At 42.4% G+C, this 24,034-nt stretch overlaps 2 protein-coding genes across 25 annotated transcripts in view; one reads left to right on the top strand and one right to left on the bottom strand.

The window, feature by feature from the left end:
- Positions 1-2,583, bottom strand: part of MBD5 (methyl-CpG binding domain protein 5) — a 155,198-nt gene extending 152,615 nt beyond the window's left edge. For all 18 annotated transcript variants that reach the window (XR_015698850.1, XR_015698855.1, XR_015698849.1 and 15 more), the window contains exon 1: positions 2,131-2,583. The gene's annotated coding sequence lies outside the window, so the exon portion shown is untranslated. The remainder of the gene's footprint in view (positions 1-2,130) is intronic.
- On the top strand, positions 1,294-23,920 carry ORC4 (origin recognition complex subunit 4). 7 transcript variants are annotated; one of them, XM_087732365.1, is made up of 14 exons: positions 1,294-1,701; positions 4,417-4,488; positions 6,828-6,904; positions 8,642-8,732; positions 11,292-11,367; positions 11,776-11,861; positions 14,003-14,051; positions 14,579-14,730; positions 16,566-16,739; positions 17,073-17,159; positions 21,452-21,560; positions 22,840-22,935; positions 23,023-23,090; positions 23,612-23,920. In XM_087732365.1, the coding sequence occupies exons 2-14, from the start codon at positions 4,432-4,434 to the stop codon at positions 23,798-23,800; spliced, it is 1,311 nt and encodes a 436-aa protein (XP_087588491.1). In that variant the 5' UTR covers positions 1,294-1,701; positions 4,417-4,431; the 3' UTR covers positions 23,801-23,920. The 7 variants fall into 7 exon arrangements, with proteins under 7 accessions (XP_087588491.1, XP_087588490.1, XP_087588489.1 ...); XM_087732364.1 differs by lacking the exon at positions 1,294-1,701 and adding an exon at positions 2,793-2,855; XM_087732363.1 differs by lacking the exon at positions 1,294-1,701 and adding an exon at positions 3,073-3,214.
- Positions 23,921-24,034: the final 114 nt, after the last annotated feature.

Here is a 24,034-nt window from a genome sequence, read left to right as displayed (position 1 = left end):
ACTTGGAACCCCAGCCCCACCAGTGGTTCCTCAGGATGGACCTTCCCTACTCAATCCCCCCAAACCAGCCTACGGCAAGGAAGGTTTTATTAGTAATTTTATCTCTAGGATTTAAAGTAAGAGAAGCCCCTGAATTATTCTGCCCAGCTTTAGAATTCTGTTAGGGTATTTTACTGAGCAATCATATTAAAACAAATCATACCTATTTTTAACACTAAAACACAAAGAAATCAAAGTCTCAAATCCCCATAATAAATAATACATCTCATCAGCTGTAGGCCGTGAAAGTTGCACGCGGATCTGCAGCTCTACATACATCGGGAGTGTAATCCCGAAGCCACTATAGGTTTCCATGTACAGATGAAAGTAGATTAATGGTACCTCAGGTTGAGAAAGGAAGCATTGTCATGAAGAAGGAAAAAAAAAAAAAAAAAAAAAAGAAGAAAACAGTGTCCTTTATTCCTGGTCAGTCTTTTGCTGTCCAACTCTTGCCTGTAGTAAACTCACTAAAAGGAGAGCCACACATTTAAAGACTGGATTTTTATACGCGTATCTGCTGATTTTGACAAGGATTATCGCATGTTTTCATGTGTTTAAAACCAAAGTAATCTTGTTTTCACAAGCTAACAGAAAACTAATGGCAAACTACTAGAAAGAACCACAACTATGGCCGCTACCTTCAATTCTTCTTCACAATATTGTTAAGTATCGGTCCAACTACATTTTTCTCTCATTCTTCCCACCCCATCAAATTACGGCTTTCTCAAACTCCAGTTTGATCACAAAATTGCTGCTTCGCACAAGATACATACGTACAAATTAGAAATGGGAGATACCAAAGGGTTTCAGGAGAGCTCTTTCTTGTGGCTACCCTTCCAGTGTGAGGCAGAGATGACACACGCTCTCCGCTGACCACCATTTAACCGTGATGCCCTGCTGAAATACATACTCATGGCCTACTTCATGGTTCAGCATGCTCCACAGCACTTAATAAACTGAGCACTCAAACCGTCTTTTTAAAATTACCGAGGACATAATTAAGCTCCAGAAATAAGCAGACAACAGCAATTTTAATATAAACATCCCACTTATATAGAGGACTCTTAGTTCAACTTGGCATTAATGCCCGAACTCTTACTTATGGATTCGTGCAAATCTCTAGAAGGCTTCTTCCAGTATTTCCTTGAGTTCGGCATTTAGTTTGCCCCCTTACGTTTTAATCCGTTTCAGACATTTTGACACATAACTTTCCTTTTAATCAGTAGAAAAGACGGTCAGACCAGCCTACCAGCGGCACCTGACCTAACAAACCAGCGACATCGTAAGCCTGGATGGAGACATTTGGCCTTCCCAGTAGAAGGCCATGGAAAAACAGATCACGACACATACATATATTTGAGCAAACCATTGACCAAATATAGCCAGCCACCAACGATAACCACGTACTGCTATCAAACGCGCAACACCGATCCCGATCTTGCAAACGTTGACGTTCGCCGGGAGTCCAGTTCTTGGACTACCCCTGGAAGTTCAGCTCGACAGCGGGTCTTTGTACCACCGGGGCCTCACCGACCGCAGGGGTTTAACAAGTCAAATAAGGGCCTGAAACCGCCGCGGGGAGCCCAGCCGGGGGGAGCGAGGCCGGGGGGCTCCCCGGCACCCCGCCGTTATTTCAGCCACCGAATTCCCCGCTGCGGCGAGGTAAAACACTTTCGGGACGAGCCGGGGCTCGGCACCCACCGCCGCCACCCTGAACTTTCCTCACAACACCGCGCCTTCAGCTGAGGGGCGACGCTACCCCGGCCCGCGGCTGGGGGCCCGAAGCAGCAGCCCCCGGGGCGGCGGGGCGAGGAGGGCGGCCGGGTCCGGAGCATCACCCGCTCCCCGGCGGACAACAAAGCTCCGGCAGGACCGTGCCGGGGGGAGCCCCCGCCGCTGAGAAGGGGCAGAAAGTGACAGGCGGGCGCCCGGCGCCCCCTCCCCGCCGCCCGCGGCCCAGCGCGGCCGAGCGCCGGGCCCCCCCTCCCGCTCCCTCCCTGAGGTAAACAAGCGGGCGGCCCCGCCGCCGCTTCTCCCCCCCCCCCTCCCCGCTCCCCGCCCCGCTCCGCTCCGCCGCCGCCCCGTACTCACCTCAGCGGCCCCCCGGGCGCCCGGCCGGCCCCGGAGCGGCGCAGGCGGAGACGCACACAAAGGGTAATAAAGGGGGAGGAGGGGAGCGCGGGGGGTGGGGGCTGCCCAACTGCCTGCCGCTCCCCCGCCGAGGTGCCTCCCGCCGGGGCCGCCTCCCGGGCTCGCCCTCCCTCCGCCGAACGGCCGCCGCGGGAGATGGGGGGGGGGGGGGGGGGGAAGGGAAAGAAACTCCCCGGGCTCCTCCGGCGGGGCTGGGGGGGGAGAAACTCGGGGCGCCTGGCAGCGGCCCCCCGCCCCCGCCGAGCGGAATTAGCGGCCTGTCCCTTTAACGGTATAAATAACGGGCCCCCCCGCCCCCCCCCGCGCTCCTCCTCATCCTCAGCTGCTGCTGCCGCTCCGGCTGCTGGGGCTCCGGCGCTGCCGGGGAGGAAGAGGGGAGGCAGCCACTGCGCATGCGCCCCGGGGGAGCTCGGGAGGCCGCGGGGGGGGAGAGGGAGAGGGAGAGGGAGGGACGCGCCTTCCCACAGGGCCGCGCGCGCCGCCCGCACCCGGAAGGGGATGCGGGGCGGAAGGAAGTGGTGGGGAAGGCCGGGGCGGAAGTGGGGGGGGGGAGCCCGCTGTCACGTGAGGGGGGCGGGGCGGGCGGCGCGGGGGCTGCCGGGAGCGCGGCGCGGCGCGGCGGGGCGGGCGCGCGAGGGCGGCGGTTGCGGCGGTTGCCGCCTCAGGTGAGGGAGCGGCGGGAGCCGGGGCGGGGTAGCCCAGCCCAGCCCAGCCCAGCCCAGGCCAGGTCAGGCCAGGCCAGGCCAGGCCACGCCGCTCCACCTGCCGCCTCAGTGCGGTGGGTGCCGGGAAGGGGAAGATTCCTCCCCGCCTCGCCTTTCCCCCGAGCTCTGGCAGCACCGCGGGTCCCGGGGGTTTGGCTTGAAGCGGGGGGGGGGGAGGGGGAGGGTAACGGCTGCTGTTGGCTATGGGCCGCCCCGCCGGAAGGTCTGCGGAGGCCGCAGAGGTGCTGCCGGGCGTCTCTCCGGCGGCGAGGCGGGAGCGGCGCTTCCCGCCTCCCTCACCCCCACCGGGAGCGCACAAGGTGCTCGGCGCGGCCGGGGCGGGGTTGGGTTGGGAGTGGCGGCGGTCGGTGGCTGCGGGGCTTCGGTGGGACTTTGTGAGCCCCGGATAAAAAAAAAAAAACGGGAACGGGCGCGCTCCTCGCCCGGTAGCCTTGCTGTTCCGATGGAATGGCTTCGGTTCAGCTTCCCCGGCTTTGTGTTCCCGCGCCGTGCGCTCTTGTGCGTCTGCTCACGTAGTGGCTACCTCACTGATGCGTTTTTTAGCGGCCAGCCTCGTCCTTTGCGGCCGTAGCGGCTGTGCCAGGGGCCCGAACGGTGCTGGCCGTACAATAGAATGAGCAAAACTGGGAGAAAAGGGAAACGGCTGGGCTAAAATAAGCGTAAATTGTTGCAGAGTAAGGCTTGGGAGCTTTCTGTTAGCACAAAGAAGGAGAATTGGGTTTTACTCAGGCTGCTTATCTCGAGAGGCATTGTGGTTATTGTTATAAGCTGCACCAGTATAGACATGGATAGCCGATCGTTCCTATAAAAAACTTAACACGTTACCGTGTGCCTGTAGCTTGTTCCAGCTGCAGAAACACAAACACCTTGTTTCAAACTACCCTAAACGCAATTGAAACAAACAAATTACACTTGGTGGTTGGTGAGAGGAGAAGGTGTGCAAATGTCACTTGTTAGTACAACATCCTTGAAGAGCATCGATTTGGTTGTTCGCAATAACGTATCTGAAGCACAAACGCACGAGCTGTGCCACTCCTGGTTCTGTGCAAGATCAGTTTGCCCGTGGCTGTGCTGTCTTAGTGGAACTTAATATGTCATTCACAGACTCGTGAATGTCATCATTGCCGTTAAGAACTTGCTAGATAAACTTGGAAGGAAACTTGAAGAAAACCTTCCCTATTGCATTAGGCACTGTTTGCATTGCGTTGAAGCATCCTAAAACAAATGCTGTTCAGAAGTTATATATCAACATGGATTTCATCTAATCAGAAATTAATTAAAAATGCTTCAAGGTTTGAGTTTTTTTTTTCACTAGTAAGGTGAACTACATCATCAGTTAAGAAACGATGTTCATTACAACTTAAGTTCTTAGTAATGAGAAACTGTCTTTTGTTTGCTGTACTAAATTTAGTTTACTAACATCTGAGTAGAGTTTCTAACTAACAATTACTTGGAAAACTGAGTAATTGAGTATAACTTATATTCTCTTTCTTTTTTAAAGGTGAAAACTTCTGCAATGAGTAAACGTAAGTCAAAGGAGAACAGTGGCACAAACGGAGAATGCATTTCACAGGTTAGTAACATCTTTGTTAACTGACTTTGTTTTGAAGTTATGAAACTTTTCCATCCTCTCCCATCACTGTCATTCTATAGTTTTCTACTAGACCAGCTAAAAAGGCATGTACAGATACTTGATGTAATTTCTAGGGCTGTAAATGGGTTTTGTATTTATGTTCTGTATTTCTTTCAGCTTCTCACCTGATGTTTGCTTGCTTCAAGTGTTATAGTAATGATGTACTTTTTGGAGTCTTAATAAAAATGGTAAAGGATGGCCTTGCTCTATTGCAGCCATTTGTGGCAACAGATTTGCATAAATCTATTTTTATCTAAACAGAGTCTTCATCTTCCAGTTTGTAGGGTGAATCAGAATCTAGGGGACTTTTTGTTTTTTTTTAACAGCCTGGGTTAGGTAGGACAGCAGCTGCTGAATCAGTTTTCCTTTTTTTTTTTTAAGCTTTATTCTTTTGTTTTCTCAAAATGGCTACTTAACAACTGTGATGCATATTGCAGTGAATAACCTCTGGTTCAGTGATTCCTTATATTTTAATATCTTTCCTTCATTTACCTATAAAATCCCTTTATAGGAGGAAAACCTTTTCACTTGTGAATGGACAATGCTGACTGTTCAGATAGATTGTTCATTAAAACGGAATAAATCTGGAAATCAAGTCAGTAAGACTTTAGTAGAAGAAAAAGTAACTGAGAAATCAGGTAGACAAGTACAGCTCATATTAAAAGAGAATTCATTTCATAAAGTGGAATTATTAGCAAAATAGATGTCTATTGTTCTTCTGTCCATTATTTAGACTTGCTGAGGAGCACTTCACAAAGATGCGTCCACATGTATTTATTTTTAAACCAATCACCTAGAGCTGATGCTGATAATTCTATCATAAATTATAAATTAGCTAAGCGTTCGAAGAAGACGTATTTTCAAGATACTAAAAGCCTGCTAGTAATGTAGCCCAGGACTGGTCAGCTAAAACAGCTGAACGAGTAACTGCTACCTAAGGTGAGACAAACACAAAACGTTTGCGGTACAGTGTTGCCTCAGTGTAGGTTTACCTGGGATAGAACACTGCACTTTTTCATGATTTCTCAGGATTCAGCAGAAATGAAAAAGGACTCAGTTAAGAGGTGCAGCTGAAGAATGTAGAGAAAAACCATGTCGGGGGGAAGATGAGCCGACTTGGATTGAGAGAATGGAAAAGCAATGACACAGATGTGCATGATAATGATATAGTTAGTTTTTAGATCAAATGGACATTCACTTAGACTGAAAGGCAAGATGCTCAAGTGAGATTTTAAAGGAAAGTCACTTCATTAACAGTTGGCAATTTGATCTCTGACATTCTTTGACAATGAGCACTTAAATTGAACACCAAGCATTGTAAAAGGATGGAGTGTGCAGGTATTTTGAATACCTTAAATGAGGGATGGGGAGAAATAGTAGTATGGAGTCCTGTAAATTCTTAAAAAATGGGGATTGTCCAATTTGGTGCTGCTAGTCGAGTGGTAGGAAGAAATCTGCTATGATGCTGAAGGTTGGCTCTTTGGGAATTGAAGATACAATTTTAAGTAACAGTTCTTAACGCGGAGAAGAGAAGTCAGGGCAGACGTATATCTAAAGATACCCCAAGCAGTACATCCGAATCAATAGTTAAAGTAACTGTATTCCCTGTGCAATTTGAAGGACTTCGGAACTTGATCTAAAAATCAAGCTGGGTAGACTTCGTTCCATCCTTTGTAAGCAATATGTGAGCTTCAGTTTCATACTACTTTCTGCTCCCCCTTCCAAACTTTTAGGAACAAGGTATCTGAACTGAATTTTCAAAGAAACTGTAAATTTGGTACTTTCTAATGTTTACACGTGGTAGGCCGCAATGTTATTGCGAGTGGTGCAAAAAGTGTATTTGCTGTGGATTTGGGGGAATAACTGAGTGGGGTTACCTTTTATTTCAGTCAACTGCTTAGTGTTTTCTTGCCTGTATTACACCGTAAGTTAGAACTCTGAATTAGATGAACTACTGACCTAATTTTGGTAACAAGTGTAACATCCCTTTGGGGGTGAAGGAAAGAAACTGTAGCAGAAGGGACACATGTTGCTATCATTTAATTGAATTTTCTCTTTTCTGCTACAAAAGTGTCTGTTAAATAGTCTGCCTGCTGCAACTTTATTCTTGCACTCGAGACCCCTCTATTATTGATGACAACATTTACATGTTACAGACTGTTTGTAACACCACAGAAACATGCATATTTTACTATTATTTTATTGCGGTAATTACATTATTGGTACACTCTGGTGTTTGAAGCACCAAGCATTCTTTCTGTCTTGTGTTACCTCTGTAGGTGCAAAAAATTTTACGTGAAAGATTCTGTCGCCGTTATGCTACTGGAAAACTGTTCGGGATTGAACATCAGCACAGGTGAGTGAACAGACTCAAATACTAAGTGATTCTACTTTAACCACAGCAGAAAAATTATCAGGTGAACTCAGAATTTTCTGCTACCTCTGTTTTTCTAAATTATACAGGCTTAAGTGACTTGCAGCGCAATGCTTCTAAAAATTGCTTGCCTCAGATTTTAAGAGTTTTTATACAACTGTTGCTTGCTGTTTTGTCTGGCTCTGAGTTTTCATTTCTTGTCCTTGTTTCAAATCTGTAATTCCTGAAACACTTTTTTTTTGAGCCTGAAAGATGATACTTTTAATGCATATTTTAAGGCTATGTTTAATGACCTGACCAAGCAAAAAGTTAAATTCTCTTGTTGTGAATCTTTATTTTTGCTTCAGATTTTCTCCAGTTTACTGGTAAACTGTGTTAAAAGTAAATCTTAAACCTTGGATGTCAACATCGTGTTTCGTGAAGTAGAGACCCATATTTAAAACAAAGCTACTTCTTGGAGTCATCCAGATGCGGAGGTTAAAGTTAGGAAGAAGGGACCTGTTGTGACAATAAGACTATCCTAGTGCTAATCCTTTTACAGATGCAGGTCAAATTCTGAAAATAACAAACACGTATCTGAAGAACTTGTTTTAAACGATCAATTTTTCTAAAAGTAACTTTACGGAAGTTGAATCACCTGGTGTGAGCATTAGTTTCTTTTCTCTTACAGGAAGGAAAATAACACTTCTGTTATTAAAAAAGCGTAGTGTAATACACATGCAGAGCTCACATAGATGTGTTTATTGTTGTTGTGAGAAAATATATTTCTTTGATGTTGGTATTCTGCAAAACAAGCCTCTCCTCTTTATATTGGGATTCTGAAAAACACTTTACAGACTGTCTTCTACTTAACAGGCCACTGTTGATGAATTAGAAAACACGATGAACTTCCCAGCTCTTCGTTTTTCTTTCCCAAGGTGTATCGGGGATCTTGGCTATAGTTAGCTCTCAAGTAGTGAACAAAACCACATGCATTTGCTGCAGCTGTTCCTTGATGACTCTATCACTCCTTTAGAAGCAATTGCATGCTGTCAATATTCTGCATTAAAAAAAAAGAAAGCATATTGAATGTATGTGTTTGTAAACATTTGGGAATTGGAAGTGTCAGTAGTTTTTATAAGCACTTTCTCGGTGGTACTCAGTGATAAGTCTGTCTGAAGATAATATAGTTATTCGTTGTTCCTTCTTTTGGGTGGGAATAGAATAAGAACTTGAAGTTCAGTATTGTTGTCACTGTTGACAAGCTTTGAATACCTAAATTTAGCATATAATCAGTTTTATGAAGATTGTCAAAATGAATATATTCCACTAGATTATGAATTTTTACTGATGTCAAGGTTTTCCTTCAATATGTTTGCCAGACTTCCTTTTTTGTGAACCATAGTGGTATCACAGAGAGCAATCTTTTTTTTTTTTTTTTTTAGAAATAAATAATTATTGAATTCTGTCATTTCATGGTGGAGAATTGTCAAACTTTATGAATTAGTGATACTCCTGACTTCTGCATGTTTTAATATTTTAAAAAATTTTCAGAGATCTGATCACTCAGCCTTTTGTACTTTATTGTATTACATTTTGCGTGCCCTGAGTGTTGGCTCTGAGAGCAAGTTGAAATGTATCGAGTTTTCTCTTATGTTCTAAAGATTCTTTGATTTTCCCGTAGTTTCAGTGAACGTTGTCTGGTTTGACATTTTTAACCTATTGCTGTTGTCAACACAGACATCTGCTGGAATTGCTGAAACGAACTGCGGTTCATGGAGAAAGTAATTCTGCCCTCATTATTGGACCCCGAGGATCAGGAAAGACTGCGGTATAAACATGTATTAAAAGTTTATAAAAGGTCAAATTAAGCACGAGAGAACCTCACTGAAGTCCTAGGAGCTTTCGGACCTAAATTTTCATCTCTGTTTTTAAAGAGAGAATTGCTAATTGTTTACCTATAATTTCAAAACATTCTAGGACTTCTTGTGAGCTAATTCTGTTGAATAACAATACGGAGAAATTAGTTTCCTAACATCTGAAATTTTTCAAATGCTTAGTTCCTGGTGATTTTGTAAAATAGAATAGCTTCACGTGCAGCTGACAAAAACACGTACCTGTCCATCCTCACAATGACTTGCAGAGTATGCGTGGTTTTGGAATTCTTCGCGTGTCTTCACCAGGTTTCATGACGCCCTACAGGTACCCAAAACATGTAAAATGGAAAGAATTTTATCAGAACAAGTTCTATTTGTCATTCAGTGATATGACTACGTCATAGATTCTGCCTTCTTTCAGCATTTCTCCTATTACAATTCTGTAACGGTTCTTGCCACAGAGGAGTTCATCTTTGCAACTAAAGCCACATTTTGCTTACTCTCTAAAAGTTAGCCTGCTATTGCTATTGGGCGTCTGCTGTAAAAATGACTGAAGAGGCATCCAAAAACTGTAAAAGGAGTAGACTTAAGGGGTGGATTTCTACGTAGCTCTTTATATGTAGAGAATGGTAAGGTATGTTAATCCTGTTTTAAACGTGTCAGAGATTGTTACCTAAATTGCTAGGAGGTAGAGTATTGTATGGTAGTTCTAGTTTACAAGTGTAGGTTTTGTATTTTAAAGAAAGTCTTTTTAGTTGAGGCATGTGAAGGGATGACATCTAACTTAAGTGTTTGCATAATATTAAAGTATATAACACTTAAATCTTTTGCGTTTACATGAGTATATAATGTGATAAATAGGTTGGCTGTTACTGCAAAAAGTATTCAAGATTGAAAAATTACAAAAATTCCTTTGGAAGTCTTCGCAAGTGCTAAAGCAAGTGGCCTTCAAGCTTTTAAATACAGCTGAATAGAAATAAATGATGGTAAACATATCCATGATACAGCTGACACCAATCATTCTGCCAATTTGTTGATAGCTTTCTTTTTCTGCATTTCAAAACCAGTCAGTACTGTTACCTTCTTCTGCTCCCTATAACGCTTCAGAAGAAGGATAATTGCCAAAATACTAAGGAGTGGTGGTGGGGAAAGAGTTGATAAACCAGTGGCAAATAAGGATTCCTTCACCTACGTACTTCCTGCTAGTCTTGAACTGGAGTTTATTTTTCCTTTAGTAGATGTATGGATTTGTAAGTAAGCAACAAGCACTCTCATAGTGCAGAAAATAGTTTTTAGATTTTCTCGTATTTGCAATGTAGACTTTCAAGGTACAATTGAGATTGTTGGGTAAGAGGCTAGCCAGAACGGATGGCATCTGCTTATTGGCCATAAACTTGAGAAACCAAGGGAATAAGCTTTTTTGTTCCAAGTATCCGTATAGTAAATGTCGGTACCTGTAGTAGGAGTCTAACTGTATCTACTTCTAAATACAGTATCAATAGAAAAGTATAGATGAGCTGTATACTACCAGCTAATTGGAGTAAATGTTAAGGTTTTTAAAAAACCCACAACAGAATGATCCCTCAAACACCACATGCCCCCCCATCACCAAAACTCAAACTATTTTTATTATTTAATTAAAGTTTAAATTTTCTTCCAAACCTTTTATGTAAGGATAGTGAAGATGAAAATTTGTGATCCTTCCTGCCAGAATATAAGTAAGCAAATCACGAAATGAATTATATTCTTATTCTATATCAAGTGAAAGATGTTAGTTCTCAAAAAGGACTGCTGGAGATAAGAAAATTGTATGCGTGTATATATGTATGTGTACATACACATAGATGGGAGGTGCAAATTCTCAGCTGAGAAAGCAAAAGCAAAGAAGTAGCAAGTGAATGAAAAGTTAACATTTCATCTACTTATAGCTATTTTAATACAAGTTCCTTATGACTTTTACCAAGTCCTTATGACTTTTACCAAGAACAAGTTGATGGGCTGTAAATTTGGGACCCCTAAGTTTTATAAGCAGTAGTTGATGTAATTATGTGCAATTTAATTGTGTCTCATACTTCCTAACTGTAAGAGGAAAATAATAAGTGTAGTGTCTTTAAAGATTTAAGCAAAGATTTTTGTTCTACAGCATCTAATGAAGCCAAATACTATACTAACTCAAGAGACAAATTCCCTCACATCTCAAACTCATAAAGCTTTTTTTGATTAAGGCAAAAGCCCTAGATATTACCCCCAAAAATGAATCACTAAAATACTGGAGTTATTTTTATATTTCTTTCCCTACTAATTCAGCAGAATGAACAAATGTAATCGCTACAGTCATGATAGTGAATGCGAAGTTGTCATTTTAGTATTTTAGTCTTGAAAATACTCAAAAACATTATTACCTAATGAAACTGAACATACTGTTTCCTACCTGATAATACCCGTTTGTACACTTTTCTTACTGTTAATACATTAATGTTCTTATAAAGAAATTATGTATTTTTTTTCCCTAGTTACTAAATCATGTCTTAAAAGAGCTCACGGAAATGAAACAAGTTAGAGGGAACCTCTTGGAAGTTCATCTGAATGGCAAGTAATGCAGCATTATTCATGTGTTATGTTATATTTAGTTGTTACATATTGTATGTATTGAACAAAGATTTTGATTTCAGAAGTTGTAATCTAGCCTCAATTACGGACACGTTTGTCTGTGAGGTCCAAAATGCCTTTCTTTGTATCTCTCTATATAAAGAGAGCTTGCGTGCTTTTAATAACTTTTCAAAATGTTAAAAGTCAGTTCAGTTGTGACGGAATTGTTTTAAGTAACTTCTTATTACATATAGAAAATTACTGTCTAGTCTTAATTTATAAAAAGGCATAGCTTTGTAAGGCTGGAAATGGAGAGAAGCTTCTGGATAAGTTTCTAGTGGCTGTAGACATGGCCTCTTGGAGTGAAGGAGAACTGCCAGTTCTTCATGAAAAATCGTTTTCTTTCAGGGCTTCTGCAGACTAATGATAAAGTGGCCCTGAAGGAGATCACCAGACAGTTGCACCTCGAAAATGTGGTTGGGGACAAAGTTTTTGTGAGTATCAACTTTATTATACTCTTTGCTTATCTCCCTCAAAAATCCTTGCCTAGAAAACGAGCTTTATAGAGTGCAGCTTGTTGAGACTGAATGGGCTTTGAGAGTTTATTAGCAAAATTGCGATGGGCTGGCTCAGTCTTCTCAAAGCTTTCTCTTTTAAAATACTTAATAATTGATGGCAGTAGTGAACTGTGGCAGCATGTACCTGTGAGGACCCTGCTTTACAAACACTTCAAGCTTGCCAACAAATACTTATGTTCTACACAAGTGCTGAACGTTGCATTTTGCTAGTTGGGCAATATTAATGCATCCTGATACTTTTTCAAAAAAACATCAGCTTTGACTTAGAGAAGGAGGAAGAATGGAAAGGCTCTCTTAACGGTTCCTTAAAGCCTCTAAATGAAACGAGCATTAGGCATTCCGAAGAGACTTTGTTCACAGGGGTATTTTGGAAACATCAGCTTTAAGATTTCAAGACAGAGAGTAAGCAAGTTAACCAGCCAAAAAGCAGTATCTTTCATATATTTGCAACCTTCTCTAATTCATCGGGAAATCTCTCCAGGCTTCTTAGAGCCTTTCATTTTGCATAGAATTTCTATTAAAATATGTGCTTCTATTGACCTTTTCTCAAAGATAAGAAACTCACATTAGTACTAAAGTCAGTAATAAAGAGAATAACCGGGGTGCTTCAGATTAAATTTCACTCATTTGAGTGTGAAATAACTTGGGCTAGTGATCTGAGCTACCGCGGTTGTTGCCGGTTATTCAGTGCATGTTCTTGAGAGGCCATCTTCTGGTACGACAGAAGGTCCTTCTGACCACCATCTCCTCCTTTGCTCCCAGACAGGGCCTTTGAGTTTGCCAGAGTTCCTGTAGTTGTGAGTCATGTGTAATACCCATCCAAGGGGCTAAAGTGGAATTATGAGAGGGGAGAATGGTGAAGTCTCAATAGATGAGGTTTATTTTCATCAGTTGCATTTGGAAAGCTTCTAAAGAGATAAAATGTTACTACTTTAGTTAAGAGAAACCAGAGAACTAGGTTAGAGGCAGTGTGGAATACAAGATGAAGTGTAGATTTGTCATTATTAGGCTTTATCATCCTTTGGAAATGCTTGCTTCTTAGGCTGTGCTTTGGTTTCTTGCTTATCCCAAATGATTTTTAGATACGGAGAATGGAAAACCCTTTCTGGTGGTGAGCTAAGATTTTTCCCAAATACAGCTGCAGTAATAAAAGGAAATAGCAAGTATTTAATTTCAGCATAGCCATTTGAATGAGTTGTCTTTTCAACAGAGACCTAGAACAACCTTTCAAGGTCTCCAGTTCCACTACCAAAAATGCTGGAGTCAAAACTGGACTTAAATATGCTTAATTCCCCTATCATTTTCCTCGTTAAGTTATTGTGGAGTACTACTTTAAACTCTTAGTCATCTAATCCCTTCGGTTGCACATGGGCATGGAAACATGCTGATTTGCAGGAACGTCCTTACTTCTCTCCATAGAAACTTTTCCTTTCTTAGCTTCTGCAACTCACATTCAGAGAGTAAATTGGCCTTTCTGCCTTCTTTGATAGGGCTTGTGGTCTTCAATTATAGTTATTTCCCATCTCGTAGCTTGCGTGCTTCCGAGTGTGTAAATGCGCGTGTAACTGAAGCAGGATGGTCGTAGCAATTCGTTGTTTTCTGTCATGAATGTTTGATGTTTTCATCTCTCTAATAAGGTTGCAAATTAAAAAACTGCATACTGATCATTCTCAGTGGAACACGTTAGGTGGCAGTTTTTGCATGTGTGTAGATGGAAAAGGAGTATGCAATAGCTACTTAAGGAAAGATAAAGCTACTTGTAAATTTGTAGACATTCTTCTGATCTCTTAATTTTTAGCTGTCTGAGGCAATTAGTTTGGAGTTTTCAGACTGGAAAAAAGTGGATCAATGTAGCATTAACTATCAGTTTTCTTGTCCTGAAGAGGTTATGATTATACAACATGAAGTAACATTGTAAATTTTCAAGTACGTGCTGGTTTTGAAAGCAGGGTTTTAGAAGGAAACGGGCTTCGTTACATGCCTGAACTTGATGTAGTCACACAATTCTGAGAATGATATTGAAAATCTATTGTGAAACTTTTTTCTTCCCTGTGTAGGGCAGTTTTGCTGAAAATCTTGCGTTCCTTCTTGAAGCTTTAAGGAAAGGTAAACACTAGTAGTGCCTGTTCTGAAACAGTGTGTGTGCGTTTGTCACTTGACTGAAAAGTTAGCATATACAAGTTTCTTCGTCTACTTGTGCAAGTGGTATGAAGAAATCTAGCCCAAGAATGTGTCGTGGTTACAAAATAATGTAAAAAATACCTAATACTAAACAAACATATACCTAGTGTAACTGATGCCATAAAGGCTTGCATGTCATGGTCAGCTATGTAGGAAAGATTCTTTTATCTAGATTGAAGCTATTAAAAATAGTGTTGTTTTAAAAATTTGCCGTAGAAGTCTGTCTTTCCTCGCAACCAGGAATGATGCTTGGCAGATTACTACAAAAACCTTACCAATTTTTCAGTGTATTTTTCTTTTTACTGTTTTAGCAGTACACATGTGAAAGGAGGGCTTAGTGAAAAGCTAAAAGAAAATATGTAAATTGTTAAAACCGGAAAATGTGAAGGCTGTAGAGATGGAAGTCTGATGATGATGTTACCATATACTAACTTTTAAAATTGCTATCTCAGGAGATCGAACTAGCAGCTGTCCGGTCTTGTTTATACTGGATGAATTTGACTTGTTTGTTCATCACAAGAATCAGACACTGCTCTATAACCTCTTTGATATATCCCAGTCAGCACAGACTCCAGTAACAGTTATTGGACTTACATGCAGGCAGGTAAGAAATTGAACTTTCTCGTTCAAAGTTTGTAGCTGTTTCAAAGAGGCTTTTGTCTTAGCTGGAATGTTTTCTCCTCTCCTGGAACCTTACTTAATTTACTAAGAGACTTTTCTCAGTTATCCATTTTTCTGACTTTTTAATTGGGAAGGGGGGTGGGGGTGGGGACAAAAAGAAAATAATTTCTGCTGAGAGCAAACTTAGATGACTAAAAAACTGCAAAGCCTTCAGTTTTACTCTTAAAAGAACAGGTTTACATTTCTAAGGAGATACAAGCCTGTTGTCCTGTATTACCGCAGAAGAGCCATATTTATCCATGTGGCTGGTTTATATTATACTGTTGTTCGCTCTTTGGAGAGGCCCGTGGGCATTTCAGTTTCTTGGTCAGCAGTTGGTAAGAACAGACTTGTATTAACTTGTATTCCTGAGGACAAAGAATTCTTTTTAATCACATACTTCAGTAGGGCACTTTTACTGTAACATTAGCATGTTCAAAATGGGTTTAGGATCTGTGTTAAACTTGCATTTTTACAATGACATCATAGGGAGCTGTGGACAGATTATGTGTATACTATGAAATAATTACTTTGTAACACTATGGAAGCTGATACTTTATAAAAATAATACTGTTTTTCTCAATAAACCGGATTGGTGGTGAAGGTAGCCAGGTTATGACATGAAGAAGAATAATTAAAATCTTTCATTGAAGCCTGAAGCTGCAGTTGATTGGGTTTAGGTGATATTTAGCTGGGCAAATTTCTGGAATTTAATAGAATCGTTAATAGTTGATTTAGTAAATTACAGTATTTTCTTTTGCTTCATTACTGTCCTGAGTCTGGTATCCTCATTACCCATTATTTAGAACCCCGTATTGCTCTGCTTTTGAATGTAATTAAGGTAGAGTCTCCAGAGGCTGTACTGTGGTTGTGGTGATAGCTGTTGCTTCTGAGTTTTTTTGGGGGGGTTTGGGGTTTTTTTTTTGTTGGTTTTTTTTAAATCACTGGTCCCTGTTGCATGTGACTTCTAAATCGAAAGGGATCTTTATATCTTGCACTGTTGGCTCTCTATTTACTGTTATCGCTCTCTTTTTGGTGAGGGATTTCAGTATTCTTAAAGCCTTTTTTTAGTGCAAGTAAAACCACCAAACCGAACAGACAACACAACCCTTAAAAAACAAAAAGGCTCACCCAAAATCCCTAGAAACTAGGAGTGTAATCATTCTGCCCCAGCAGAAGGTAGGGGAGTAGAACGCTGAAGCCCATAGCTTGTTTCTGATGCCAGTCTATTGCTATGTGTTCTGAGAAAAGTACGCTTTTCTCCGTTATCTTCAACCAACAACTTGATGGCAGACTTGCTTAGTTCTGTGTGACAATCTTCGAAGATAAATATTGGCTCTTAAATTTTTTTTTTAAGCTGGATTCTTTCAGTCTGACAAAAGGCATGTGAAATGACAGCTGCCACCCTACGTATCTACTAAAGAGACAACTTGTCTAGAGCCGTGATAGGCTGAAACATCTTGAATGCAGACTTAAGTAACTGAAATATTTACATAATCTATGGAGAAATTTTGCTGGGTATCCTAGCAACTAATTATCCTGGATGATGTAGTACATCACATGATTTGGGTAAATGGCTAGTTGTTAGGCATTTCAAGGCACATCAATTATAATAATTAGCAAAGGTCTTGTTAGAACATTTTAAGCCTGAGAATTTAATAATTCTTTTTTTTTTTAACACTATTTACTTCTGTGTTTTCTCTTGTAGTTTTTACTGTAGCAAAGAATGCACTAAATGCATCTGCTTTTTTTTTTTTTTTTTTTACTTTTTTTAACAAGGATATCCTGGAGCTCTTGGAGAAGAGAGTAAAATCAAGGTTCTCTCACCGACAGATATATTTGATGAATTCCTTTGATTTTAAACAATACATTAGGATATTTAAGGAACAGCTTTCTCTTCCTGCTGACTTTCCTGATGAGTCTTTTGCACAAAAATGGAATAATAATGTTCAGGTATTTAAAGCTCTTTATACTTGGTTTTAATAAAACTTCTAAAGTAAGACCAGTTTATAAGTGTAAAGCCTTTACCTAAGATTAGTATTTCCTTTCACTATTTGAGTTTGATATGGAGTAAATCAAATTGTGATAGAGAATCTTTGCTTATTGAAGTCTGGAGATAATATCGTAAGTGTCACAAAAAAGACCAGAAAGTTAAGGTTAGGCAGGAAGAATTGTATTGTCAAGCATAAGCTGAGCTCTTTCTGGAAGTTAGCTAGCTGGTATTTTTTCAGGTGAGTATGAAATGATTTGCTGAGATGATTAAAATATCACTGAAATTGTTTTTAGTGTCTCTCGGAGGATAAAACTGTGCAAGACGTGCTGCAGAACCTTTTTCACCGCACTAAAGATCTGCGCTCCCTTCACTTGCTGTTGGTATGTATTTGGATATGTATATGATAATCTGTCAACAACACTTGTGTTTTTCAAGCCAGTTATCTGAGCTTTTCTTGAAACATCTTTTATTGAGCGGGCTTTTGACAGTGCTGGGTTCTTTCATGCCTTATCAGTCCGTGCTTTATTAATGAATTTGAGTAGTTCCAATTTCCGTAGCCGTTACATTGTGAGGGTATACTGTTTAATTAAAATGGTGGTGGGTTTTTGGTATTTAAAATAACTTTTGCCAAGCCTTTCCATTTATAAAGCAAAACTGTAGGTGAAATACTTTCAAAATCTTTCCTTTCTGAGATTCTTTTTGGTTGCTGGTGAATCCTGAAAACTGCTTCTACTAAACCCTACTTTTTCGACCTTTAAGGCTGTTGTTGCAGCCAAATATTCCTCCATTCCTCCTCTTTCACTAAGTCTGTTGCTATTCTGAACCTGCTTCTCTTCATCAATGTCTGTCTTTTTCAAAGATCAATAAATTTTGGTCGTCCCCCCCCCCCCCCCTTTTTTTTTTTTTTTTTTTTACTATGGTCTCTTACTGTATTTTGCATCATCTTACGCTCTCCACTTTGTCGTCCTCCTGACACTGCTGGGGTTTGTCTGTGTTCCTGGCCAATCCTCACCTTTTTCTTCAGCTGCTCTTGAATTACTCTCTGTGTAGGTATATGCACTTTCGACATAAAAGCACACGGTGCTGCATTTGGAATGACTGTCACTTAGAGCTGAAATATTTGTTGTTGTCATCCCTCTTTCCACTCCTCCTCCTTCCTAAATCAGTGTTCTTGTTACGATGCTCCTTAGCACAGATTACTTGCATTTATGGACTAGTTGCTCCTGGATACCTCTTCAGTAAGAGAGTTCCCATTTATCTAGTCTCGTTATTCACACAGAGGAAATACTGTTGTTTTCTTTTATCGCTTCCAATTTGTTCTTACGCAGAGTATCAGATAAAATCACTTTATGAACTGTATGATTAAGCACCACTTTGTTTTCCAGAGCTGGTTTCATATATGGAGCAATTTCAGTAGCCCAGATGCTGTCCTGAATTTCTCCGTTACTGTGATGCTAGTCCAGGAAATGCGATCTTAATCTTTTAAATCTTGAGGTGCTGGAAGCTTGAGGCTAGTAATCCCCAGAAATACTGAGACGGAAGTTAATTCTGATCTTCCGAATGACCACGTTGTCTGGCATCAAGGGCCTGAGGAAGCTTTCAGAATTTTACTTGGTAGCTTCAACCTTTCCTAGTTATCTTAGGGGAGAGAAGGAAGGCCTCTCCTCACTGTGCGGAGAAAAATTAGACTGCTGCTTCCCTGTTAACTCTGAGAGACGACTTCTGTATTTAGTAGGTAGGAGGTAATGCTGACAGTGAACTTCCTCCTATCACGACAAATGAGCTGAAGCTTAACCCGTGGTGAGGCTCTCTTGGAGGGTTTTATTTTTTGTTTGTTTGTTTTTTGTTGTTTTTTTTTTTTTTTAATCTGCCTCCCTCCCTCCTGTTTTTTAACACAGTTAATATGAATGCAATAATGTTCATTACAGAAGATAAGTAACGCTGTTTTAACCACCTTAAAATATCTGTGTGCTTCTGTCCGTGTGAAAAGCCCGCTAAACGTACCTGCTTATCTTGTGTTGTGCAAGTATTCAGATGTTAACCTTCAGCTCTGTGGTGGGCTGTTCTTGGGCTCTGTAGTGCTTACAGCTTTTCCCAAAGCTGAGTGTCGTGGTTTAACCCCAGCCGGCAACTAAGCACCACCCAGCTGCTCCCTCACTCCCCCCTGGTGGGATGGGGGAGAGAATTGAAAGGGTAAAAGTGAGAAAACTCATGGGTTGAGATAAAGACAGTTTAACAGGTAAAGCAGAAGCCGCACGCACAAGCAAAGCAAAACGAGGAATTCATTCACTCCTTCCCATCGGCCGGCGGGTGCTCAGCCGTCCCCAGGGAAGCAGGGCTCCATCACGCGTAACGGTGACTTGGGAAGACAAACGCCATCGCTCCAAACATTTCCCCCTTTCTTCTTCCTCCCCCAGCTTTCTGTGCTGAGCGTGGTGGCATACGGTGTGGGGTAGCCCTTGGGCAGTTGGGGTCAGCGGTCCCAGCCGTGTCCCCTCCCAGCTTCTGAGCACCCCCAGCCTCCTCGCTGGTGGGCTGGGGTCAGCGGCAAAAAAGGCCTTGACTTAGTGTAAGCACTGCTCAGCAACAACTAAAACATCCCTGTGTTGTCGGCACTGTTTCCAGCACAAATCCGAACCACAGCCCCATACCAGCTGCTGTGAAGAAAATTAACTCTACGCCAGCCAAACCCAGCACACTGCGTTTATAGCCACCCCGAAAACCAGATCCTAGACTTCCCGCTCTAGTTCTGAAACACAGGAGCGAGATCAGCGTCCTCTTTCTGGTAGTCCTCTCTGGACTTGGGTTCTTTACAAGCTTGCAGATTATTTCTAGTTTAGCAGCTCCCAATTCTCTCTCTCTGGCTTGAAGGAAAGCCAGACAAAGAGCTGATGGCTATCTGAATAGCCTCCCCTTGAGCTCCAGGGTGTGTCAGAGCTGAGGCTGAACTTCCTAATTGTTTTCTTCAGCATGTTCTGAATTTTTCCTTTAGAAAGAGGCTTTTTTACTCTGAAGTCATCTTGCTCATAAAAGTATGTTATACAGATTCTAGCACTTCTGTAATTCTTTTGTATTACCTGAAGCGTGGATTAATAGCCCTGCAGGTTGAATTTTTCTTTAATTTTGAAAATCTGTAGGAGTCTGCCATTTGAGCCGGTGGGAGAAGCTTCGTGATGGGCCGTGTGGTGGTGGCGAGAACTGGGGCTACTCTTGCTATTTACCTGCTATTCGGTAGCAAGGACTTGTTTTCAACGACCAACTCTTTTTAAATTACATGTAGCGCTCCCCATCGCTTTGCGTTGTCAGATGAACACATGGGTTTTCGATGGAAACTTAGGATCTGTTTCATGTTGCAGTACCCAAAGGGTATCGTGTGAAAGCCTGGAAGAATTGAACAAGTTACGGTTTTTAGCGAGGTAAAATAAGTAACTTTTTACGTAAGTAGAACTAGCAAGCTCATAACCGAGCTGGTAAAATCTAGTTTTGCTTTTGATAAATGCTGTTCCCCTACAGTTTCTCTCGTGTGGGGGACTTCATGTCTGCCTCTGAACCTGGTAAAGCAGAGGACGCCTGGTGCTGCAGGCTCTGTTCGGTGCAGTTCCTGGTCCCTCACAGGTTTCACTAGCCCTGAAGCAGAGGGAGCAGTGACTGGCAAGAGATACTGCTGTGTCTCCCGTACCTCTTTCCATTTTGCATGTCTGTTAGTGACTTGGGGCTGTTGTTTCTTCACCCCTCCCCTTCTTCCCTGTCCGAATTCCCTTTAGCCTGTACAGTATAAAACCTCATTCCGTACCTTTGGAAGTCTAATGGTCGCACAGCTTTTTGAGGCTGTTCAGTTGACATCTCGAAGAAGCGAAAGAGGACTGGAAAAGACTGGTGGTAGACAGCATTGGATGTTCTCAGTGAAAGACCTCAATTAAAGGGATGAAATAAATCGTTGTTCATCACACAGACCTGCAGAAGTGGGAGGCAGTCACTAAAAGCCATTGTTGTTGTTGATGAATATTAACTGACAAAGTATCTACAGGGCAGATACTTAAAGCCCTGAAGAGCAAGCGAAGGTCACTGCAGTGCGCCTGCTGCTGGGTAAAGGGTAATCAGTAGCTTTGCAAGAGTGGTGTCAGAAGCGGTCAGCTAACTATGTGTTTATTAACTCACGCTTGTTCAAAACTCACTTCTGTGACAGGTGGTTGAAGAAGGTTAGAGATGCAAATTACAACTAGGTGAGGCTGTTTAGGAAATGCTCTGCAGGGTAATTCATATTTTGTAATCCAAGAGGCGCCTTCAGCCACTTTCTTAGCGCTTTGTGACATGAGTGTGCTGTAGCTCTGTGTACAAAGGTACGTTTAAAATAGTTGTAAGTCATTCTTACAGCAATCACTGAAGTATGCTAATCCATTGAAATTAATATAAACAAGTTAATGAGTGTTTATGTTCTCTAGCGAGGAGGCTTTAAAGTTTTCAGCCTGGAAAACCTTCCTGGCAAAATGTAGTTGTAGCTACCAGCTATTTACAAGGTTTCAGTATGAGCCTACTGTGTGTAGGGTTTATTCAGTAATGTTTCCAGTAGGTGACTCCAGGGGAAATGTGTCCTTCTGCATTCCATCTCGAGGCAGAAAGTGTGCCTGGTAATTAGTAATTAAATGAAAAATGTCTTCTGCTTTATTTTTAGATGCTCGCTGTAAGTAACGTTACCGTGCATCACCCACTTATCACTGCATCAGATCTTCATGAAGCAAGCAAGCACTATAGAATGGACTCGAAAGCAAATATTGTTCATGGTAAAGCTCAGCTTTTTCCCCAAAAAAGTTTCTGTCTCAGGCTCTCCCTGAAGTTCTTCTGATGTAAGGGACGCTGTGTAGTGCCGTGTCCCCTGTTGGCATGAGCTGCCCAGGGAATGCCTCCGCCTGTGCAGCCTGCTCCCTGCGAATTTGCATTCGTACATCTGCGTGGATGTAACAATGCTGAATAAACCAGAAATTGAGTTACAGAATAGTTGATATAAATCCTTCTACACGGGGAGCTCGGGCAGTGCATGGCTGTGATGCGGGCTCACAACTGTCAGTACCAGGCAGCTTGTGTGGTGCTGCGGTGCTGGCTGGGGAGCGCACCCGGGGCCTGGGCAGCGGCGCCGTCCCATTTCGATGGGGGAGGACGGGAAGACGCGGACCTCTTCCCGCCGGTGCCGGGAGCCGGAGGATGCTGAAGGTGCTTTGGCTGGGAGCTGTAGCACTAACCCCCCCGCGAGCTGCCACGCTCTGTGCTTGGTTACGTACGCAGTCGGTGCGCGTGCTTGAATTGTGTACTCAGAGCTACAGAGCACGCGCTTACCTGCGTTTAACCGAGCTGCTGCTAATGCTGCACTGACTCCTCTCGCGTGTTTCGGTGCGCCGCCACCGCCGCCTTTGCATGGTCCGGGGCTTCTCCCTTTCTAAACCTCAGCAGCTGGGATGTACGGAGCACTACGCTTCAGTTTCCTCTGGTAAGCGTTTTGGGACCTGTGCAAACAGTGGGAAGAAGTGAACTTCTCCTGGTGCTGGTACTAAGCCCAAGTATAGTTACAGGAGGAATCGCTTCCCTGACCAGGAAAAGTTAACTTATCCCATTGCTTCCTTACGGCTTCCGGATTTTATAGGCTTTGGTTTGGCTTGGTCTCCGTGGAGCTAATTCCCTGTATCGCTTCTTCAGCTTTGAACAGTGAACAACCTCTTCAGGCTCTCGTTTCATGACATGCTATACAGTAGCACGGAGGTCGTCTTGGTGCTGCTAAAAATCCTTTGTCATGCCGTACGATCTGCAGTGATGGTTTTACTTACATTTCTTGCTTTTTGATGGAAGCAGCCCATTTCTTAACATTCTTGCTTCAAATATCTGGAAAACAAATGTTCTCTTATCTAGTCTCTCCAATTCTGGAATTTTTTCACATGATGAAGATGATACATGACACTAAATGCTGGAGGCCTCACATATTTGAAATAGAGGGGTGAAAATAGTGTGTGAACTGCTCGTGTTTCCGGTATGTTTAAGAGAAATATTTAGAGCTCTTGTCTTTCCCTCTAGGTTTGTCTGTCCTGGAAATCTGCCTAATTATAGCTATGAAACACTTAAATGATGTTTATGAAGGAGAACCATTTAACTTCCAGATGGTTTACAACGGTGAGAGAAACGCGTGAACTTTACGGACACTAAATCACTCACTCACTTTCCCCCAAGTAACTTTTTTTTCCCCCGTTACTGATACAGAATTCCAGAAGTTCATACAAAGGAAGGCGCACTGCATGTACAACTTCGAAAAGCCGGTTGTCATGAAGGTAAGCCTGAAATGTCTTTTATTGTGTATGTGTGTGGGTGTCCTCAGCTTGCTCCTTCACTTCTGTTGTTTCGAAGTGACGTCTCCAAAATTCAAATCCATCTTACCACATCAAAAACCTGGTTTAGTCAATCCAAGTCCCAGTAGGTCTGACTGGTGTGTGGGATCCATTTGCAGCCTAATAGAGCCGGTTTGGCCTCAACCAGTTCTGATTCAACGTTACTCAGTTACGTTTCAACTGGACGCTAGGCAACGTGGCTGCGCGCTTGTGACAGGCTATTCCAGTTTGTACCCCAGAACAAGGGAGTCGGTCCCAGTCAGTTACACGTACACCAGAGCTCAAATACTATTTCTTTATGAAGAAAGGCGAAGGTAAAATTGAGCTGGCGTTGAAGGGCTTGTCTGTCGAGATCGCATCACGGGTTTCTGTCAGCGCGGCGCCTCACAGGTCATTCACAACGAGCAGCACAGCCCAGAGCGATGCTGTCTTCCACTTCCTCATTTTTTTTCTTTTGTTTTCAGGCATTTGAACACTTACTACAGCTGGAATTAGTAAAACCGATAGAAAGACCATCTGTACGCACTCAGAGAGAGTACCTCTTAATGAGACTGCTGTTGGACAATAACCAAATCATGGATGCTTTGCAAGCGTACCCGAACTGCCCGACAGACGTTAAACAGTGGGCAGCGTCGTCGCTCAGTTGGTTGTGAACTTTTTGGAACTTGCAGTATCGCTTTCTACGTGGAAACTTTGGGAGGTAACCGCGAACTCCAGAAGACGTCATATGTGCCCACAGCAGGGCGTTCAGGTTAATAAATTTTTGGAAGCAGCTTGCTTTGCTGATCGGGTTGGGATTTTGTTTTTTAAGGAGAACTGTGCTGCTGTTCTCCTCTCACGGCCATGAATTTGGTTGACTTAAACGCTCGGGCAGTTTAGCTCAGCTC

Source organism: Nipponia nippon, unplaced genomic scaffold, assembly GCF_047370975.1.
Source record: "Nipponia nippon isolate SJK-2023a ecotype South Korea unplaced genomic scaffold, ASM4737097v1 scaffold_5, whole genome shotgun sequence".
NCBI lineage: Eukaryota > Metazoa > Chordata > Aves > Pelecaniformes > Threskiornithidae > Nipponia > Nipponia nippon.
The sequence above is the reverse complement of the archived record's forward strand: the minus strand, read 5'-3'. Positions and strand labels throughout refer to the sequence as shown.

Bases quoted from the DNA above. Each gene is read 5' to 3' on its own strand.
- ORC4 (XM_087732363.1), top strand. From the start codon at position 3,098: ATGGGCCGCCCCGCCGGAAGGTCTGCGGAGGCCGCAGAGGTGCTGCCG. The intron at 8,733-11,291 runs GTATAAACATGT...TTTTTTCCCTAG, and splicing joins GAGGATCAGGAAAGACTGCG to TTACTAAATCATGTCTTAAA. The intron at 23,091-23,611 runs GTAAGCCTGAAA...TTTTGTTTTCAG, and splicing joins AAAAGCCGGTTGTCATGAAG to GCATTTGAACACTTACTACA.